The sequence below is a fragment of the Lepidochelys kempii genome, chromosome 2 (genome assembly GCF_965140285.1).
Source record: "Lepidochelys kempii isolate rLepKem1 chromosome 2, rLepKem1.hap1, whole genome shotgun sequence".
Lineage (NCBI taxonomy): Eukaryota > Metazoa > Chordata > Testudines > Cheloniidae > Lepidochelys > Lepidochelys kempii.
The window spans coordinates 237243603-237267087 of NC_136381.1; the positions used below are offsets into that span (position 1 = coordinate 237243603).

Sequence of the window (23485 nt, forward strand, 5' to 3'; positions counted from 1 at the left end):
CCCCTTTCAAAGAATGCCCCTGCCAGCAGTCCGCTCGCAACAGTGTTTAATTTGTAATGAAAGAGATGCAATGAATGGCTCAAGCTATTTTTTACATTCATTACTGATACAGCAAACCCAGAGGTGCTGGGGCTCAGCCCTGGCAAAAATTAAGCACTGCCTCAAGACAAGGGAGCTATAGGTAATCACAATATAATGAGCAGGTGTCTCTCTCAGGTAGAAGAGCCCCAGACCATTTAGAGCTTTGTAAGTCAAAGCCAACATATTCAACTCCCACAGTGAAGATCCCAAACAAAGTTGCAACAGGCTCACAGCAATATGGCCCACTTTACAAGTAGGCTCCCACATTGTCCAGTAGTTTTCATTTAGATTTAAGGTAGAGTCCCACATAATGCATGTGGCTTTGCTATAATCTCATGGCAACAAAGGTTCATTATGCGAGGACAGTGGTCACCAACCGGCTGATCCTAGAGGATCTCCCAGAGGTGCAGTGTGACTGCTGCTAAGGCAGACGCCCTGCCTACCCTGGCCCCACGCCGCTCCCGGAAGCGGCCGGTGCAGTCCCGCAGGGAAGGAGTCTCCCTCCACACACTGCCCCTGCCTGTAAGCACTGCCCCCCCACAGCTCCCATTGGCCAGAAGAGCTGTGGGGGCGGTGCTTGCAGAGGGGGAGCAGTGCATGGAACCACAGGGTTGCACTGGCCCCTTCCAGGAGTGGTGGGGGGCCAGGGAGCCTGCCTTTGCCTCGCTGCGCCTGCTGCCAACCAAGAGCTGCCAGAGGTAAGTGCTGCCCAGTGGGAGCCACACCCCAACCCCAAGCCCCCCCCCCCCCCCCCCAGAGCCAGCACCCTGTACTCTCTCCTGCACCCCAACCCCCTGCTGCAGCCCTGACCCCGCTCTAAGAGCCAGCACCCTGTACCCCTTCCTGCACCCCAACAGTCTGCTCCAGCCTAGAACCCCCTCCTGTATCCAAACTCCCTCCTAAAGCTTTCACCCCTCATCCCCTCCTGCACCCCAACCCCTGCCCCAGGCTTAGCCCAGAGCCCCCTCCCACACTGCGAACACCTCGGCCCCAGCCCAGAGCCCAAATCCCCTCCCGAACCCCAACCTCCTGCCCCAGCCTGGCGAAAGTGAGCACAGGTGTTGGAGAGTGAACAGGGGGAGGGGAGAGAAATGGAGCAAGGGGGTGGGGAAGATCCTGGGTTGCCCTTATATTCTGAAAAAGTAATCTTGCGCCTAAAAAGGTTGGAGACCACTGGGCTAAGAGGATCTACTTCTGAAAGCACCAGTAGCTAACTCCTAGCCAGATGTAGGTGAAACATATCCTGGTCTTTACTTCTACCTGATCACATAACAGCAGCTGGCATGGTTGTAAATGGGGGCATGATTTAGATCTTCAAAGAGTCAATTATAGGAGAGCTTAGATGCATTTTATAACAGAGTTCTTGATAGCTCTTGTGAGCACGTTATGGTCCTCTGGGTAAGTCTTCACTTGAATAATTATTTTAAAATGCTAAATATCTGACCCAATGGGAGGAACCGCTCTCCAAGTATTTAAATACTGACGCTTGGTCTACACTGCCAACTTCTGTTGGTATAACTACATTACTCAGGGTGTGAAAAATCCATACCCCAAAGTGACAGATATACCGACAAACCCCAGACAGCGCTATGTTGATGGGAGAGCTTCACCTGTCGACATAGCTACCACCTCTCAAAGGGGTGGAGTACCTACACTAACGGGAGAAGCTCCACCACTGCAAGTGTAGACAAGCCCTGAGGATCAAACATCTCACACTTGGAGTACTCGGTAACTTCACAAGTGTAGCAAGCAGGGATTTTATACCTTCAGAGGGGTAAAGAGTCAACAATGCAAGTGGAGATGGACATCATTCACACACACCACTCACCCACACCCCAAAATACCTACAGGCAAGCGTCTACACTATTAGTCCTGTACATAAAAAGTTTCAGTTTACAAAAGGAAAGCTACTAGAGTTGCAAATGCACACATCCTAAAGAGTATTTGAATCCAGCCACATTCGCAGAGAACATAAAACAGCCAAACAAATTAAATTCTTCAAAAAGAAAAAATAGTCCAAAGTTCCTTTTTAATTATTTTGATCACAGCAGCACCTAGGTGCTCCAGACATGGACCAGGAGCCCAGGGTGCTAGGCATTGCACAAGCAAAAACTAAGACAGTTCCTGCCCCAAAGAGTTTACATTCCAAGAAAAGAGCCAACAGAAGGCTAGATACAGACTGACCAAATTCTACAAGGACACAATGAGATAATCACAGAATCGTAGGACTGAACAGAACCTCCAGAGGTCATCTAGTCCAGTCCCCTGCACTCATGGCAGGACTAAGTATTAGCTAGACCATCTCTGACAGGTGTTTGTCTAATCCACTCTTAAAAATCTCCAGTAATGGAGATTCCACAATCTCCCTAGATAGAAGTTAACTTATTCCAGTGTTCAACTGCCCTGTTAGGAAGTTTTTCCTAATGTCCAGTCTAAACCGCCCTTGCTCCAATTTAAGCCCACTACTTCTTGTCCTATCCTCCGAGACTGAGAACTTTTCTTCTCCCTCCTTGTTGTAACAACCTTTTATGTACTTGAAAACTTATGTCCCCTCTTGGTCTTCTCTAGACTACACAAACCCAATTTTTTCAATCTTCTCTCATGGGTCATGTTTTCTAGACCTTTCATTGCTCCTCTCTGGACTTTCTCCAATTCGTCCACATCTTTCCTGAAACATGATGCCCAGAACTGGACACAAGAACATCATAAGAATGGCCATACTGGGTCAGATCAAAGGTCCATCCAGCCCAGTACCCTGCCTGCTGACAGTGGCCAATGCCAGGTGCCCAAAAGGGAGTGAACTTAACAAGTAGTGACCAAGTGATCTCTCCTGCCATCCATCTCCACACTCTGATAAACAGAGGCTAAGGACACCATTCCTTACCCATCCTGGCTAATAGCCATTAATGGACTTAATCGCCATGAATTTATTCAGCTCTCTTTTAAACCCTGTTATAGTCCTAGCCCTCACAACCTCCTCAGGCAAGGAGTTCCACAGGTTGACTGTGCGCCGAGTGAAGAACTTCTTCCTTTTGTTTGTTTTAAACCCGCTGCCCATTAATTTCATTTGGTGGCCCCTAGTTCTTATATTATGGGAAGTAGTAAATAACTCTCTTATTCTTCACTTTCTCCACACCACTCATGATTTTATAAACTTCTACCATATCCCCCCTAGTCTCCTCTCTTCCAAGCTGAAAAGTCCTAGCCTCTTTAATCTCTCCTCCTATGGGACCCGTTCCAAACCCCAATCATTTTAGTTGCCCTTTTCTGAATCTTTTCTAATGCGGGTATATCTTTGAGATGAGGGGACCACATCTGTACACAGTATTCAAGATGTGGTCGTACCATGGATTTATATAAGGGCAATAAGATATTCTCCGTCTTATTCTCTATCCCTTTAAGGATTCCTAACATCCCATTTGCTTTTTTGTCTGCTGCTGCACACTGCGTTGACATCTTCAGAGAACTATCCAGGAGGACTCCAAGATCTTTCTCCTGATTAGTTGTAGCTAAATTAGCCCCCAGTTGAAGTCGTATCCATGCAGAGTAGAGTAGAATAGTTACTTCTCTTGTCTTGTTTATAATACTCCTGCTAATACACCCCAGAATGATGTTTGGTTTTTTTTTTGGCAACACTTACAGTTTTGACTCATTTAGTTTATGATTCACTCTGACCCCAAGATCCCTTCCTTTCTGCAGTACTCCTTCCTAGGCAATCATTTCCCATTCTGTGTGCTCACACAACGGATTTTTCCTTCCTAAGAGGAGTATTTTGCACTTGTCCTTATTGAATTTCATCTTATTTATTTCAGACCATTTCTCCAGATCATTTTGAATTTTAATCCTACCCTCCAAAGCACTTGCAACCCCTCCCAGCTTGGTATCCCCTGCAACCTTTAAGTGTACTCTCTAGGCCATTATCTAAATCATTGATCAGCATGATAGGCGGTGGTCTCAGCACACGAGCAGCCCTAGCTATTGTCAAGTTTTTTTGTAGACTTCATGGCAAAGAAGAGTCCTCAGGAAGATAAGTCAGTTAGAATGTTTTCAGGGAACTTTTCCCAAACATGAGGGGCAGCATATGAGAGAGCACAGACGTTAAAGTTTCAAATAAGCAAGTGGGCTACAGAGGCTGACAACATGGACTAACCAGAGAGGTAGGAGTCAATCTTCTAATACTGAAAGAGAGGGGATAGGTAGAGTAGGGATAAGTTCCTCAAGGGTCTTCAAAGTGAGACGTAGCTTACAAGTAGTGAGAAGTAGGATATGACAGAGAGAAGGGAACTGTGAAGTGACACAAACGGGGTGACATGGTCAGAGCAACAGGATGGGAAAATGATCTGTGCAGTAGCATTCCGCATGGACATCAGTGGGGCAAGACTGCATTCACCATGTCCAGAGGAAAGCATGTTGCAGCAATTAGAGCCTGGATGAGAGTTTTAAGCTGTATGGATGATAGGAAAGGATGTATCTAAGGGTATGGCTACACTACGCAGCTACAGTGTAGCTGCTGTTTGTCGGCAGGAGAGAGCTCTCCTGCAGACAAAGCTGTTCACACCAGCGCTTTTAGTCAGTAAAACTTTTGTCCTTTGGGGAGGTGTGGTTGTTTTTTTTTTTACATCACTGAATGACAAAAGTTTTGCTGACGAAGTGCCAGTGTAGACGCAGCCTTAGAGATGTTATGCAGAAAGAATCTCCAAGATTTAGATATAGTGAGTCCTTGGTTACGAAATCTTGAATGTAAGAAAAGTTGGAAGATGCTTAATTACTATGGTGGTCACAATCACCATTATTGTTTCCAAGACATACAGTTGTACATCACATCCATTTTACTGAAACAAAAAAAGCTTGCATTAGAGCTTAACTTGGCTCTCACACTGCTACCTCACATGGTTATAAAAGTGCTTTCCCATCCACACCAACAAGAAGAGCCCTTAGCTGTTAGGACACAAGTGTCGCTAACCATGGCAGACGACTGTAATGCCCAGTCTACACTGGAAGCAGCGCTATGTTTTTGCGACCAGTCTGCCACTTATCTGGTCTGGTTACAAACATGGATGAGTTGTATTCAGACAAGCAGCTTTTTTTTCCCACATGACCACTGTCATAAATATAAAGGGAAGGGTAACTACCTTTCTGTATACAGTGCTATAAAATCCCTCCTGGCCAGAGGCAAAACCCTTTCACTTGTAAAGGGTTAAAAAGCTAAGGTAACCTCACTGGCACCTGACCCACAATGACCAATGAGGAGACAAGTTACTCTCAAATCTGGAGGGGGTGGGGAAAAGAACAAAGGGTTTGTCTGTCTGTGTGATGCTTTTGCTGGGAACAGATCAGGAATGCAGCCTTCCAACTCCTGTTAAATTAGTAAGTAATCTAGCTAGAAAATGTGTTAGATTTTCTTTTGTTTAATGGCTGAGAAAAGAATTGTGCTGAATAGAATGACACTTTGTCTGTGTGTCTTTTTTGTAACTTAAGGTTTTGCCTAGAGGGATTCTCTACGTTTTGAATCTAATTACCCTGTAAAGTATTTACCATCCTGATTTTACAGAGGTGATTCTTTTACTTTTTAATTAAAATTCTTCTTTTAAGAACTTGATTGTTTTTTCATTGTTCTTAAGATCCGAGGGTTTGGGTCTGTGTTCACCTATGCAAATTGGTGAGGATTTTTATCAAGCCTTCTCCAGGAAAGGGGGTGTAGGGAGAAATGTCTCCAAGTGGGCTCTTTCCCTGTTCTTTGTTTAACACGCTTGGTGGTGGCAGCATAGGGTTCAAGGATAAGGCAAAATTTGTACCTTGAGCAAGTTTTTAACCTAAGCTGGTAAGAATAAGCTTAGGGGGTCTTTCACGCAGGTCCCCACATCTGTACCCTAGAGTTAGAGTAGGGAAGGAACCTTGACAACCACAGATCAGCCACCCATTCCAACTATGCTGCTAGATGAATGTCACTGCAATCTGAGCAATGGCAATATAGCGCCTCATTAGAGTATCGCATGCTCAAAGATCATTCACAAACAGCCGCACACTCTGGCCATGTCCTACTTCTCAAGAGATCTGGGAGTTCCTACCTACACAGCAATAGGGGTGGGAGAGAAGAGCACCAAACAAGTTACTGGAAAACAATGACAGGCCAGCCTAGGCTGCTAGCAAGGGTTAGCTACCACAGATAGAGAATATCATCTTAATGTGAATAGATGCAAGCCAGGCTGGTACTAAACAATTAAAATTAACCTGTTACAAATGCTGTTACAGCTTTCTAAGCAGGGTTGTAGAGGGAATAAATGGCTATATTGGTAGCAAAATAAATATGGAAAATGTTAAACCAAATCATAGACTGGCACATTTTAAACAAACACTGAGTGGTATTAACATACAAATTAAGTACTACATAAAAGGGGGAAAAAAGACATTCATATAAACAAGTTCTTAATACTGAAAACATACACAAAACAAAGCTGACAGCTAAGGATTTCACCACTCCCTCTAACCACCTTTTATACGTAAATCTTTGCTTTCCAGTTTTATATCTTGTCATTTCTGAACGTGACTAGCAAAAATAGATTTCTATGGTAGACAACTGCATAAATTAGTTTTCCTATTCACAGGAAGAATTTTCTTGTCTTCGTGGATGGCCAGACTCTGTTCATCAGCCTTCATGAAGATGCATTTTCCTTCTAAATTTTTTATGGTCTATTTCCATTAAAAACCATTAATTAATATCTTCTGCTCATTCTCCTCCCCCCCTTACCTATCTGTTTTCAAAACCACTCGTAACTACCTCATGCTCACCCCTACACATCGCAAAGGAACTTTAAGAGGTTTTTTTTATTATTATTATTAACAGGACTGACAGGTGTCACTAACATCTGCAGTACATCCCACCCCACAAAAAACTCAGGCTTTTTATACTAAAAGCTTTTCCTTTGTCTAACCATCTCTGGGGGTATGCCTACACTGCAGCTGGGAGAGAGACATTCCCAGCCTGGACAGAGACTTGTGGTAGCAGAACTCACACTAGTACACTAAATATCTGTGGTGAAAACTCCACCTGACCCGCCCAGGCTTCAGAGCTCGAGCCACAACATCCACATAGCTATGTTTGGCATGCCAGTTTGAGCCCCGATAGTGCAAGTCTGTCTACCCAGGCTGGGAGGCTTGTTCCCAGCTGCGGTATGGGCATACCCTGGAAAACCCAGCTTGAACCAGTACATCCAAACCTCCCCAGGCAATGTACCTCTCTGTAGGTGCTTATATTTCATCGACTAGCCTTCATCACGTCTCCCTGCTTTTAGAACTTGGTAACTGGAGCAGCATGCAATCCCTGGCCAACAATACATGCCACTCAAACTTAATACAATATGGTCCCAAAGACATTGCATGCAATTGTAGTATCGGTCATATCACCATGCCAGTGAGGTTCTAGATTGAGGGACTGAACACGGACAAATGAGAACAGAAAATGAGAAGAGGAGACCATTCTAAACTCTACTCCATTCCTCCAAGGTTCTTATTACACAACACCAACCCCTGCCGGGCTACTCCAGGGTTCTGCCCACCTCCTCGTCTCCATCTAGGAACTATCCAACAACCCCATAGGCTCCCAGTCAGTGAAGTATTGGGTTAACCAGCTACCCAGGTCTCTATTGGCTCCCTTCCAACCCTTCATCCTGTCTTGGGGCTGTGAGGGATAATCCCCCACTCTGTCTTCCATGCTTTGGGGAGGGTGGTGTGAAGGAGGGGGAAAACCAGCAACTTTTTCCTCAACAGCAGGAAATGTCACACATGGAACTGCACAAAACTCAGTAACTATAGCTTTGTTTTACTCAGCCCTTCGATACCGTATAGCTGTACATTTATTTTTGACTTCCTCTTCAGACCTCCTTCACTCACAACAAAATAGTACTTAAAAGACTCTGAAAGTTTATCTTAACATGCTTTATGTAATATTAACAATTACAAAGGAGCAGAATTTTTATTTTTTTAAATTGACTGGTTCATGCACCACAGGTTCACAGACACAAAGGACTGTGCTAGAGAGCTTTCATTGATTATACACTGATGGAGAAGAAAATCAAAAGGTCATGCCATTCAAGAGCAAAAAGGAATGGAATAAAAAAACCCTAGAATAGTGGCTGTGTCATATCAAGTGATATGGTTTCCATTAATACCAGAAACTCCACTGTGCTCCCAAGTTGCAATTATATCTTTAAATAGCGAATTTATCAGCACTCACACTCAGAGTTCTGGGCTCCTAAAAATAAGGAAGCATCTTTTAGCCTCTCAGCTTTGGACAGCATGCAGTCAAGTCTTCCACTTGGCAGCTGTACTGCCTCAGTAATGAGTCTAAAGATTCCAAGAACAATGAACAGAGTGTAGCGCAGAGAGACTCCAGGACACACTGCAATGGAAAATGCACTGAGGGAATTTTATAAGGCCCTGCCCAATAGTAATGTTTTAGAGAGACATATTCAAAGGATCCCAAATACCAAATCTGGTATCCCACATTTTTAGGGAGCCCCTAAATGTGTTATCTGAGCACTTCTGGGATACCTAAAGCCAAAAGAACTTTTACATAGCAACAATCTTTCTATATGTAAAAAAATGGAAAGAAAAATCCAACAACCGTACCCTATCAGGACTGGATCAGCCAAACCCGACTTGCAAATATCCCCCACCTTTCAGGACTCCAGGATATTTACCAGGATAAGCCTATTAATCCATTGCCTCTCTATTTAGCTGAGCCTGACATTTAGCCTCACATCTCAAACTACCAAGCCAGCCCAATTGGTATAAGGATTCACAGTGGAAATCCAAGTGAGCCAGAACCATATTGCATAAAGTCCCTTTTGGATTAGTCTCAACCCTCTATTCTGTCAACACTTTCCCGCTGAAACAAAGATATGTAATACTGTTCCTCCTGACACCACTCTCCCCCCTATCCTTGACATTATACCTGAAAAGCCACTACCAGAGTAGGATCATTACCTCCAGACCCTCCATAGCAAAACAAATGAAAGGTAAGTTTCCCTTTTAAGTCACTACCATCCCTTGGGCCAACAAAAGGAGTAGCTGCCGGAGAGATGGATTTCTAGTAAAGGTTGAACAGAATTTATCACTTTAGAAGCTGCTGGCCCATATGATGAGCTATTATTCAAATCCATGGTAGTAAAAACAGTCAGCCTTAAAGATGCCATGCAAAATAGTAATATAATTTAAACTGCATCCCAGTATGATTTACAGTTAAATAAGAAGAATGAGGAGTACTTGTGGCACCTCAGAGACTAACAAATTTATTTGGGCATAAACTTTTGTGAGCTAAAACCCACTTCATAAGATGCATGGAGTGGAAAATACAGAAGATATATATATCTATACACACACACACATATACACCACATGAAAAGATGGGGGTTGCCATACCAACTCTAACTAGACAAATCAATTAAAGTGGGCTATCAGCAGCAGAAGGGGGGGGGAAATCACTTTTATAGTGGTAATCAAGATGGCCCATTTCAAACAGTTGACAAGAAGGTGAGAGTAACAGTAGGGGGAAAAATTAGCATGGGGAAATAGTTTTTAGTTTGTGTAATGACCCATCCACACCCAGTCTTTATTCAGGCCTGATTTGACGGTGTCCAGTTTGCAAGTTAATTCCAGTTCTGCAGTTTCTCATTGGAGTCTGTTTTTGAAGTTTTTTTGTTGAAGAATTGCCACTTTTAGATCTGTAATCGAGTGACCAAAGAGACTGAAGCGTTCTCCGACTGGTTTTTGAATGTTATAATTCTTGACATCCGATTTGTGTCCATTTATTCTTTTGCTTAGAGACTGTCCTGTTTGGCCAATGTACATGGCAGAGGGGCATTGATGGCACATATCACATTGGTACATGTGCGGATGAACGAGCTCCTGATAGTGTGGCTGATGTGATTAGGCCCTATGATGGTGTCCCCTGAATAGATATGTGGGCAAAGTTGGCAACGGGCTTTGTTGCAAGGATAGGTTCCTGGGTTAATGGTTCTGTTGTGCGGTTGCTGGTGAGTATTTGCTTCAGGTTGTGGGGCTGTGTATAAGCGAGGATTGGCCTGTCTCCCAAGGTCTGTGAGATTGAGGGATCGTCCTTCAGGATATGTTGTAGATCCTTGATGATGCACTGGAGAGGTTTTAGTTGGGGGTTGAAGGTGATGGCTAGTGGCATTTGTTACTTTTTTGTACTGTAGTAGATGACTTCTGGGTACTCTTCTGGCTCTGCCAATCTGTTTCTTCACTTCAGCAGGTGGGTATCGTAGTTTTAAAAACACTTGATAGAGATCCTGTAGATGTTTGTCTCCATCTGATGGCTCTTAAAATGGAGAATATAAAATAACAGCAGAAGGAGAGAGTAATTATGAGATTTTAAAGTGAGATGCAGAGTCAATGAGGTGCCTAGATACAGGAATGCTGCTCTAGATGGCAGAAGTTGTGGACAAGAACGCTCTCACATTAATGGTGACAAGACTGCATGGCAGTGCAAAGAGGTAGCCAGCAGCACTCAGCAAGTGTAGGGGAGTAGGAAGAGATGGTCCACGAGGCAGGCTACAGTCAATTCATGGAAGGTTTTAAAAATGGACAGCAAAGTTGAGATAGAGCCTGATATGAACTTATAATATAAGCCCTTGGGGACAGAACAAATGAAATCCTTGTGTTTGTACAGCATATAGCATAAGGACCACCAAAAATAATATTACTTTGAACTCTGGCATGTATTTATGTAAACTTCACATCTTATTTTATAAGCTTGCTCCCTGTAAGTACTGAGAAGCATCTCTACTTACTTCACTAAAATACATAGTGCATTTTACTCCCGTTGGGCTCTGCAGATACAATACAGCTATAAAAGAGCAGGTGGATGGCACATCTCCAAATAGAATTCTTAACTGTGGTCCAGTTGCAAAAAAACTTTATTTTTGAGAAGGCATGAGCCAGGAGACACCCAATTTAGCTTTCTGATTCCAGGCTAATGTTTCAAAGCTTGCAGTTAGAAAAGCCATCTTTTTACTTATATATGGATCTGAACAGGAATCACTGAAACACAATAAATATGGTGCTCCAAATAGGAATTAATAACTAAATAGTGATTTTTCAACTGCACTAAGTTTTTGTAAGACTAACCACCATGTTAGTTACTAATTACAACTCATACCAATATATATGTTATAGTATTTTGATGTACAAGTCTGAAAGTTGTCTAAATTTTTTCCTCACTAAAATACTGCAAGTTGGGCCAAGATACCTAAAAATATCTACCCGTTTTTATAATACCTACACAATATAGTAACAAGTTTATATCTGTAGCTCACACTGTTTATAAGAAATTATTCTCAGAGGGCTCCTGTTGATACTAAGGAATTACTTGAGCAACGAAGAACATTATTTGCATGCCACCAGGGAGAGGTAGCATTTACACTCATATTAACACCTCCATTAATTGATTGACCAGAACAAAAGCAAAGCAAGCATTCCCTCCAGAACTTTAAAAAAAAAAAAACACACACACACCACAGGAGTGATAAAGTTCTGATTCTGTAGATACACCACATAAATTTAATCCTTAAAGAAACCATCTATTGGAGGTATTAATTCCATGTATTACTTCACCATTTGGCACTAAGCAGAAAGCCAATGATACAATCTGCGTGGATGTCAACATTTCTGACTATGAAGGTATCACAGTCAAAAACGGGGGGGCAGGAAAGAAAAGCGTCTGCAGATAAATATCTTGTGTATGGCACTTGTTTACAAGATTTAGCGCTTCAGGGGCAAGTCCTGCCACACTTTTGGAGACACACAGGGACTCCCCCACATAGAGGAATCAGTGTGGTTCTGCTGCTCAGAGAGGAGCAGGATTTCTGGAGTCCACAAGGATGGACTGTGCCTCCTGTGCACACCCTAAACACAATTCCGCAGAAGCTCCCTGTACAGTGGGACTTAGGGCAGATAAGGAAACAAGGTCTGAGCCACTGGATATAGCACTACAGATTCACTAGTTATTTCCCCCCTTTCTTCCCCAGCCCCAGCTGCCCCCCTTTAGGGGTAGTGGAAGAAGGAGGAACCTCCTGCTCAGAGTCCCCATGGAATCTGCTGATATCAATCCCTGATACTCAGGCTTGGCCAGAGAGTGGAAGCAAAGAGAATCAACCATTAATGAAATTGATACCAGAAGGAGAAGGGACTTTGGACTCTGAAAGGTAAGGCTTCTTTATAACCAGCCTGATTTGTTAATTATGACTGACAATGGTTACCATATGATGGCTGGTTCAGGGCCACAAACCATTTCCCACTGGCTAGGCATCCACATCACATACACACAAAAACCCCCACACAAACACACACTTTAGTTGGTGGTCCCTCTGACACAAGACTAAGGACTTCGTATGAAAGAGTTACCCTCTTACCCCAGAGAGGAGATTAGTCTGTCAGAATTGACACACACTGCCACTAATCCTTGCTATTCTGTGGATAAGCACAAGCTTTGGTTTCCAGGACTACTGAAAGCAAGGAGCTTTCACTAAGACCAAGTCCACCAAAAGAAGGAAAAAAATAGTGGTACCTTCAAGCACCTTTGCCTAGGCAAGTGTGTCAGTGTTTCTAACAGAATCAGTATTTTGGGGTGTTACGTAACAAAGAAATTTACACAACAAGCAATTGAAAACTGGCATTTAAAGATTCTGCCAGGAAGCAGATATTTAAAATAAAAACTGTTCATTTTGGGGCAGGAGGTGGCTTATTACTACTGCTGAAGAGTTTAAAGACAGTTTCAGAGGCATTTGTTTTCCCAGGGGTATCATTTCATTGTCTATTAATGCTTCAGAGCAATGCAAAATTTCTGCTGAGGGAGAGAGTAATGGGGGCTATTAGGGGGACGGAGAACCCTCTGAGCACAGCACTAAGTCAGAACAATTGGATTCTGTTCCTAAATCTGCCAGTGTCCCCCTGAATGACCTCAGCTTCTTATCTTCTCTCTGCCTCCACTTATTCATCTGTGAAGTGATTATAATTCACCCTACCAAAAAGGGGTAATGGGAGATTTCATTAGTACTTCTAAAACTTCAGTGTTGGAATGACTGGCATTGTACAGGTACATATTTTGTTTATGCTTATTAAGTTATTTACTTCTATTACATTTTCTCTATTCATCACCCACATCTTTCCCCCCTCCCCTCCCACACATTTTATTTCTGCTGGTACTCAACACCAGACCATTTCTGCACATCTCTCTACCCTCACCACACAACTTTCAGAAGTAATGTTTTTTATTCATACTCTGAATCCACACCCCAGTTCTGTTCCCATCCTAAAAGGCTCTGAGCCTCACAGTGTTCTTCCCTCAGACTCTGGAGGTAGAGGGCAGGATTGATTCCCTCTTTCACTCAGCACTTCTCTTTCCTCCAAGATTTCAGTACTACCAACTACACCAACTTCTGTGCTCCAGCTCCTTCCAACATAGGGAGCAAGGTATCAACCTAAGCCTTTGATACATTTTTACTAGGCCTCTTCATTTCAAATCCCCTCTCCAGGGCATCTCCTCCAACAGAGGTAGCAGACCCTAACCCCAGTAACAAATGAGTCCAATTCACTTTGCTTTGCCTGGTAATAGTAGAGAATTATTAGGTGGAGAAGCACAGACATAACCCTTACTGAAGTGGTAATGGGACAGTACCAGAAGAGAAGTGGAAATCTTGCCACCCCACTTCAAATAGTTTAGAAGACCAAGTATAAAAATTTCAAGTTTGTGACAACTGGTCCATGATCTGAACCAGTCCTCCTTAAAGAAAGAAAGAAAAAAAAAAAACACAAAATGATCATGCTATATTTAGAGAAGTGGTTCCTGTACATGCAAAATAACCACTTAAAGAAACTACACTATAGCCATATTGCTCACTCATATGTTCACTTTAGAACTGTATGTACATATTCAAGTGTGTTTTGCAAAAACACACTTATTGACAAAAGAGGAGTCATTAAGTCTGGTAGGCCAATAATCCATATTTTAAAAATCACCAAATGTGTGATTTACAAGACACATTATAGTAGTCTAGGTTGTCATTTAATACTTGGGCAAGGAATTTTTGTCCTCTGTTTCCCATCCCCACTAAAAAGATCTTTTGCACACAGTATAACATGCATTTTTAAAAAAAAAAAATGTATGCACTTCAACTTAAGCCAAATGAAGGATTCCTGGAGTTGTGTCTTGGACATTGCACCTTGTTCTGAGACTCCCAAGTCTTTTGTAATATATGTGCTGAATAGTTAGGTGTAATGGAAAGTGGACTGATTTGTTTTCTCTTACTGTAACACACTGAGAGTCTATAATAAATAAATTTACTTTAACCCTTTAACCGTTTTTGAAAACATGAATATAAATCTAGGAACTCAACAAAAATAGTTCAGAAGTTCTCTCAGGAAGTACAAGATTTGTATTAATGATTAAGAAGTTTATCCCTTTAAAACAGGTAATTTCCTGTATCAAAACTTCTAAGTGAACTTCATTGTACTGAAATAAGCTGCGCCATGTTCCATCATTCTTTCAAGCAAAGCGAGTTGGGTGTGAGATCAATCACACACATCAAAAAGAGAGAACACGAATACAAGAACAAGAGTTAGATGACTTGAGGAAGAAAGTACCTTCTGCGGGTCTCTTTTTTGTTAAATAACTGTGGAACACACATCCTACCAAAAGGATAGGACATTTGATCTGTACAGCTATTTTTTCCATGTAACATGCATTTTTTTCCCCAGCAGGAAGGAAACCTCCAATTTCCTCCAATAGGGTGAATTCCAAAGGTCAATCTAAAAAACTATGCCCTTGTTTCTGCCTTTCTTCATGATTAGCTGACTGTTGAGCTATTCTGGAACTATGATTTCCACATACCACTCTTGAAGTTACAGCAGGAAATAACACATCCAAAAAGGCACATCTAAGCAATTCAGCACATACTTCTCAGAATCTCATGTTCATTATTTATGCAATTGACTTTCAAAAGCTAAAGAGTCCATTCACAAAAATAAAAAATGACCCCAGCATTAAAGAGCTCAGGATAATCATCATTTACAAGAATCACATGGTATTTCAAGCCATTAGTTTATAGGCTCTGAATGTGATCTTAAAATCACATTTGATTTAATTACTAAATGTTCCCACAGCAGTCTAACAGAGAAGCACTGAAGTAAACAATGCAGCCGTCTACGCTTAACCAGACCATGAGATAAGTACTATCCCACCGTCTTGACTTAAATTGTCAGTGTTTACAATCAGTATTTTATAGACCCATTACAGAAGGAAACTCACTACATTAGTTCTCGTACTGCAATCAACTGCAGCAACTCAAAGGAAGATGTCAACACTGAAGACCATAGTTTCCTATATTATTTCTATTTTTCATTGCCACACCCAATAAGCAAGTTTTTGCAGATATGTTCACTAAAGCTAAGCAATGAAGCCCATCCAGACTAGAAACTGTGAGATACATCTATGGTATTAGTTAGTAGTTATACTATGTATGTACTATGGTATTAGTTATAAGTTAGTATTTTTAATTGGGAAGTTAGACAGTTTTAGTTCTGACAGAGTACTTTTTAACTCTGTATATTATCCCTTCTTTGGCAACACACCATAGAAATATTTCACCACAATCACAATCCCCAAATTGCTATGTAACACCACCAATATCTTTGCAGTTTAATTGCAGTCATGCAGGATTATGGGAAAGGAAACAGAATCAAAAACTGACGCTTGTATTTTAATGTATGCCTTCACTGCAAAAAAAAAAGTGTTCTTAACTCAAATTAAAATAGTATCAAAGACATGGCAACAATGTTTAACTCCGGTTAACAGCCAAATTAAAACCTATAGGGGATCCTGGAGTTGAACTCGAGTTGCTAACCCTAGTTGCTGTGGTTTTACTGTTAAATTGGATTAAATTAAGCACACACTTTTTTTTTAAAGGGTGAGGGTTGTGGTTGGTTTTTGGTTGGGGGGGTTTGTTTTTTTGCTATGCAGTGAAGGCAAACCCTTTAGGGTTGCCAAGCATCCAGTTTTCGACTGGAAAGCCCTGCTGAAAAGGGACTCTGGCACCGCCGGTCAGCGGCGCAGTGGGGCTAAGGCAGGTTCCCTGCCTGCCCTGGCTCTGTGTGGCTCCTGGAAGCAGCGGTACATCCCTGTGGCCCCTAGGCACAGGGGTGGCCAGGGAGTCTCTGTGCGTTACCCCCACCCAGAGTGCCGACTCTGCAGCTCCTATTGGCCAGGAACCATGGCCAATGGGAGCTGCGGGGGCCATAACTCTGCCTAGAAGCCAGAGGGACATACCAGCCACTTCCAGGAACCACCTGAGGTAAGCACTGCCCGGAGCCTGAACCTGCACCCCCCACCCTCCCCCAGAACCTCCTCCCACACCAAAACTCTCCCCCACAACCTGCACCTCCTCAAGCACTCCAAACCCCTCATCCCCAGCCCAGAGCCCCCTCCTGTACCCCAAGCCCCTCATCCCCAGTCCCACCCAGAGCCTGCACCCCCAGATGGAGCCCTCACTCCGCCTGCCCCCCATCCCCCTGCCCCAGCCTGGTGAAAATGAGTGAGGGTGGGGGAGAGCGAGCAACAGAGGGAGGAGGAATGGAGTGAGTAGCGGGTGGGGCCTCAGAGAAGGGGTGGGACAGGGGTGTTTGGCAACCCTAACTTGACTTACCAAGGAGTGCCAAATCCTTTTCCTTCATTCATATCATAGAGTACATCATCATTGTAAAGCATACTAATTCACAAGCAAAATGTCCCCTTTTCTAATTTGCTATCTGTCATAAGATTAATGTTGGAATTTGTTTTGTTCACTTTAATATATATGCCAACACTAAGAGGCAATTTAGGCAATTAACAACAAGATTTGATCCCCAAGCATGTTTGTATTAAGATAGCTCCTTTCACAAGGAGAGGCAAGGCATCACATAGCCAATTGAAGAATTAAAGCTTCATCTTTAAAATTACTATAAACCCTTTATTAGCTTGCCACGTCTTCTAGATCAGTGGTTCTCAATGAGGGGCATGTCAACTCATCTAGATATTTGCCTAGTTTTACAACAAGCTACATGAAAAGCACTAGCTAAGTCAGTACAAACTAAAATTTCATACAATGATTTGTTTATACTGCTCTATATAGTAGATCAGTTTCTCTCAACCTGGAGGTCATGATTTATTTTATAATTCTATGGTAAAAATGAGAAAGTAAGTAATTGTTCAGTAATAGTATGCAGTGACACTTTTGTATTTTTATGTCTATTTTGTAAGCTTGTAGTTTTTAAGTGAGGTGAAACTTGGAGTACGCAAGACAAAGCCTTCTGAAAGGGGTACAGTACTCTGGAAAGGTTGAGAACCACGGTTCTAGATCAGATACTACATTTCTAGCTGTTTCCAAATCACTAACACCTCCAAGCATAACTAGAAGTTTAAGATAAATTTCAGATCTAGTTATAAATTAAAACCAGTAATGTAACATTTATATATGGTTTCCTACTAATCAAATCTTTAAAATCCCCCAACATTTATAATAAGAGGTAGTTGATGTTACTTCTACATTCAGTCTCTTTTCCCTTGTCTTTCCCCAACAGTCATCACACTAAAATTTCCTTTTAGTATTTTGAATCTTCTCCTAACCTCATTGGCTCCTTTCAGTGCCTTCTCACAGCATTCTTCTTCCTTCCTATCAGATAACCAGCATATACACGGCCTGGTGGACTAGATACATTACTCTCTGGATTTCTGCTTTGTTGTTGTTTGTTTCACTGCACATGGTAACCAGTAGCTGTTTCTCAGTTCCTTATAGCATTGACATCCAAAGATTAGCATCAGCTGTTGAGGGCAAAGTAGGAAGGAGAGAAAGGGAGGGGACTAGAAATTAAGCCTAATTTTTCCAGATTTAGACATACAGGCATTTTTAATACACATACAATTTCAAAAGACTTTTCAGAGGAAACAAATCAGTAATCTTATAAAAGGTTACATTCTTGCCACAGTGAAGGAACAATGCAAGATATCAAATTGAGAATTTCCATCAAAAAGAGCATTTGCAACACCACATGTGTGCGTTGGTCAAAAAGGCTGTCAGACATACTGTTCAAAATGCGGAGGAGGTGGCAAGAGAGAATAACACCTTCTGCACTAGGCAGCACAATGCTGTTCTCATTAAAAAAAAGAGATACTAGTAGTCATGGTTCTATTAGAAATCTCCAAGAGCCTGGTTTGAATCAGTTAAACATATATAAAGCCAAATTATAAAGCATCTCATTTTTGAAGTGTTTTAAACACTGCACTTAGAGCATCTCAAGATGAGAGAACTATACACTGACTACCTTTTCCTGGTGATATCCAGGGCAGTTGGGAGGAATACCTATCTAGTTCCAAAAAATACTGTCAATTCAATGGTGCTTAATACAAACACCACATGTTTTGTTTTGATTTGATAACTCCCCATTCTCACAACCCTACATTGCCTTGGGTGTCACATCCACTAAGCCTGTGGTAGCCCCTCTTCCTCCCAACATTGACACTACTGTTCCAGGAGACTGATTGTAATAATATCTACGCTAGTCTAACTGTCAACTAGATGGTTTTACACAACCGCTGGAAAAACTTTTGCACTAACAATCAGATGAGTATCATCTCATTTACCACTTTTAATGAATTGGGCTAAACCTACACAGAATACAAACAAGGTATGAAATCCACAAAACTACTACTTAACTCCTGTTTATTCAGCTTAGTATATACTGCTTCCCTCTAACAGAGATATACACAGCTGTATGCGACAAACTGTAAAATATACAGATTCTGCATACAGCTGACCTTGATTCTTAACGAGATTCTTGGTTAGATGGATTTCAAATGATGGATGAGGATGTGTCTCTTAAAAAAATAAGTTTTGGGGTTTGTTTGTTTTTTAAACAGTAAGGTTTAAGACTATTTGAAAGCAACATGTAATGCCAGAAAGATTCTCCACAACTCTCCTAAAATAGAGGGGAAAAAAATCAACAGGTCAAGACATGTGCTGCAATTACCACACTAGTGTGTTTGTCATATTTCCCATGAGTAAACCCAAATGCAACCTCGCCTCTTTGAAGCATTTATATAACCAGCTTTCTTTGGGTGGAGCAAGTAACTGAAGAATAAAAACAGTTTAACCCTTATTGCCTCACATTGTGAAAAGGATATAAATCATTCCCAAAACAAACTCCGATTTGCTACTTCCATTTTAATTCTAATATCAACAGCATTGCCTCACATTTTGAAAAAGAGTAATTTCACAAAGAGACAGAGGGATATTTAAAGTTTGGTAAAGCCACCAAATTACTGTTCCACTTGCACAAATAAAACAGTCTCACAGTTTCAGACAAATGCTAAATATTAAGACATTTAGTATAGCTTACAGCTAGTCCTAGCCATTGGTATATTACAGTCAATAGGTTTATTTACATTATAAAGAAGAAGGAGTGAAAATTAGAATGCTTAATTTTTAATGGTCTTTCTTAAAGTTTTTCCATTAGCTAATTTGGGCATCTGGGAGAGCTCTGTGTCCACTTCAATTCAGCTATATGCACAAAATTATATTCAGATTTATCTAGATATTACTATGACAATACCTTTAAAAGTCAAAATAAAAATATACTTAAAGTAACCACACACACAAAAAGTTAAAAAGAAGAGGTTAGGAAACACTGAACAATCTAGAGAAGAATCCTCCTAATTAACTGAAAGCAAAAATTGCGGATCAGTCCTGCTTTGAGTAGGGGGTTGGACTAGATGACCTCCTGAGGTCCCTTCTAACCCTGATATTCTAGGATTCTGTGAATTGGGTTGTATCTTGCAGCAAGAGACACTCAGTTTAAAAATATTGCTATGGATGTCTGAATTATGAAGCAAGCAGCCCTGCCCTCTCAGAAGGGGAGATTGCCATGCTGAAATACCATATCATGCTTTCACATTACTGTCGATTTACATGCAAACTGTTCATTTTAACAATTCAGGATCACCAGTGCAGCATGCCAGGAATGTAATTCATTTAGTCTTAGTGAGAATTAGACACCAAATATTAAACAATCAATTTCCACTTGGATTGTTATATGTTGTGTTTGGGGGGCGGGCAGGGGGGTGTCCCTCCTCCCTCCCCCAACATACAAATATAATTCTGTATTTGTCATTTGTATTTCAACACTACCCAGAATTCAGCATTTGCCAACCTCACTCTTAATCTTTTTTGAAATTCACCTCTTTACACACCTAACAGGGAGGGAACACACCCCGAAAAGGTAAAAAGGGTGATGCATATGTCTCTGTTTCAAGAGACCTACGAAGCCAGCACTTCCAGGACTTCAGGGATATTTAACAAAAAAAAAAATGGTTGGTTTGATTCTTTAAAATGTCACTAGCAACTACAAAGCCAAATTGCGGTGGGGTGGGGGTGGGGTTTGAGGAATTCGGTCTGAAACAGGCACACAGGCAGATTTACAAGCCCTCCATAAGGAGGCATGTACCATCTACCCTCTCCCCCAGCCCGGAGGATCTGGGCGCTGGGAGACACACCCTCTGGGCTGCGCTGACAGACTAGTCACCCCCCCGCCCCGACACAGGCGGGGGTGAGGGGGGGGGACGCGAAAATAAGAGGCGTGGGGCTAGAAAGTTGAAAGGCGAAGGGAAGGAAGGGAGGAGGTATCCGGGCGCTTCAGCGGAGGCGGATGCCGGGCGACACGGGGTCTCGGAGGCTCCCCCGGCTGTTGCAACCTTCGCTTCCTGCACCCGCCGCCCGTGCGGCCCCCCTCCCGCCCGGCCCGCGGCGCTCTCACCTGGATGTAGTTGCTCTCGCAGTAGTCGGCCACCCGGGTGAGGTTCTGGTAGCTCTCGAGCAGAGCCCGCTTGCCTGAAGGGATTTCCTCCTCTAGCAGCATCTGCAGCTCTGCCATTTTCCGCCCCTCCGCATCGCTTCCGCGGGCGTTAGAGAGGCGGCGGCGGCGAGCCCGCACAGCCCGCCTGGTATTGTGGGATTCCTCCTCGCCTCGCTTTCGTGAGGCCGCCGCGCTTTCCCCGCCCCCCCGCGGCGTGCCCGTCGCACTGCACGCTGGGAGTTGTAGTCTGCTGGCCTCTCCCCGCCGCCCCCGCGGCAATGGAGTTCCTGGATCGGGCATGCGCCAGGCGAAGCTGTGCGGGTGGAGGCGCGGCGGGGTTCTCCCCCACGGTCGGGCCGTGGCTGATCGACTGAGACCTGTGAGCGCTCACACACACAGTTTCTCACCAAGGGGTGAGCTGCCAGCCCCGCTCGTTTCCACCGGCTTTGGTTCAAAGCCTGGCAGGGCTGGGCACGCTGTAACAATGGGAAATGAAAACAGCAGCGAGCGAGCTCCTCAGTGTCTGGTCGAGATCCGCTCTGCGTTACAGCAGGGGGAGAGACAAGGGCCACTGCTGAGGCGGACAGTCAGATATTGAAACACCTTCTTCCCCCCGACCCGAATCCGCCTCGCCTTCCCCGCCTCACTAGATTATCCAAGCAGACCTTTTTCAACAGCTGCTTTACTTTCACTTCATGCTGATTGCCCTCTCTGCTGCAGGGAACTTCAAACAGTTCAGAGGGCCGTTCAGTCTGGAGGCCCCTTCAGAGCCACTGGCTTCTCTGTAGAAACTGCTAGCACCGATGCCAATGAGTGACGATCCTGATGATGATAATAATACTCAGAATGAATACAGTACTTTTCAGCAGTAGATCTCAAGGCACTGTACTGAAGTTGTGTAGGATGGAGCTTCTTGCTTGAGGAGGTTGCAAAGGCTAGGACTATAACAGGGTGTAAAAGAGGACTGGATAAATTCATGGAGGTTAAGTCCATCAATGGCTATTAGCCAGGATGGTTAAGCAATGGTGTCCCTAGCCTCTGTTTGTCAGAGGGTGGAGATGGATGGCAGGAGAGAGATCACTTGATCATTACCTGTTGGGTTCACTCCCTCTGGGGCACCTAGCATTGGCCACTATCGGTAGACAGGATACTGGGCTGGATGGACCTTTGATCTGACCCAGTATGGCCATTCTTATGTTCTTAGTACTCTGTTGGGATTACCGTACACTGAAACAGCAAACAAACACAAAGATTGCCTAACTAATAGTAATAACAATGAATAAAATCAGCATTCATATGGTTCTTTTTCTAAGTAGCATTTAAAATATTAAACAGAGGTGAATACATTATTTTTGCCCCTCTTTTAGCCCATGCGGTTAGCCAATATCTGGAGAAATTGATTGTATGAGTCAGGTATTTCTATGATGCAATCCTGTTTTCTTTCAAAGAATGTACACAAAGCCTTGTTTCCCTGAATACAGTAGAAATAAACAACAAGCAGAGTTCCTTGCTCAAAAATCCAAGTTGGACCTTCCAAGGGGTACCATGCCCAAAAGAAGCAGCATCACTCAGCTTTCTCAGCGGGCCACATTCAGTACTGCTTCTCTCACTTTCTGCAGGCTGTCTTTTGCATTAGCAGCAACTAATCAATTCCCTACCCCTGTATTTTACCACCAATATCAAGGAAACCCCTGAGACGTCACAGCTCAGCTGATCAGCCTTGCAATGCAGTCCGTTGCCTTGGATGGTGGCTTCCTGTTGTTTCCAGCTACCACTATAAAAGGGGCACTTAATTACTCCTTCGATTCAGCCTGAAAGAAAAAAGATGATCACATCCATCAGCTTTAACAAAGCTTGATATGTCTACAGATCAAAGGCTGCTTGATAGCAGCCATTAACACTTTTCAGCATAACACTGTTGTTGCTCCTTTTTCTGGTATCAGTGTCCTGTTCTGACATAGTGTTGCCCTTGTGCCAAAAGATAGCAGACATCTGGGGACTTGCAGGTTGACTTTACAAATGTAAGAGAAATCCATGATGTGAGGTCTGGATATATTTAGATTACACTGTATGAGTGAAATGAGGTAGTTAAAGAGCATGCAGGACAATCACAGCTTCTAGAATCCTAGCCCAATACCAATGCCCTGCTGATTCCGAGGGAACAACCTGTGCCTCAAGAACATACTTTAGTCAGACCTCACGGCAAAAAGCAGTACAACAGTTTCCTATCTCCCCAATCTGCATCTACACAGAAAAAAAACTTGCATAACCCAACACTACCAACAACACAGCACGTCTTTACAAGAATCAAAACTTGCTTGCATACTAAGAAAAATAACGCAGAAGAATATGTTTATAGAACCACCTGGTTACACCTGTGTAACAGAGTGCTAGAGGCTACAGAGCAAGCCAGCCCTCTTGTCACTTAGATGCCACTTAGTTCCCCAGAGAAAACAGAGAGAGGTAATTAGGCTGGCCAGCTGCATGGGATAAGGATCAAATTAGC

The 23485-nt window shown here is 42.9% G+C and overlaps 1 protein-coding gene across 8 annotated transcripts in view; it reads right to left on the reverse strand.

Moving 5' to 3' along the window:
- Nucleotides 1–21193, reverse strand: part of ABI1 (abl interactor 1) — a 120374-nt gene extending 99181 nt beyond the window's left edge. For 3 of the 8 annotated variants that reach the window (XM_073334294.2, XM_073334297.2, XM_073334293.2), the window contains exon 1: nt 20941–21193. In XM_073334294.2, coding sequence (XP_073190395.1) covers nt 20941–21057 — 117 coding nt within the window. In that variant the 5' untranslated portion in view covers nt 21058–21193. Of the gene's footprint in view, nt 1–17758; nt 17854–20940 lie in introns of those variants that run through there. The other 5 variants (XM_073334296.2, XM_073334298.2, XM_073334295.2 and 2 more) reach the window with 3 other exon arrangements.
- Nucleotides 21194–23485: the final 2292 nt, after the last annotated feature.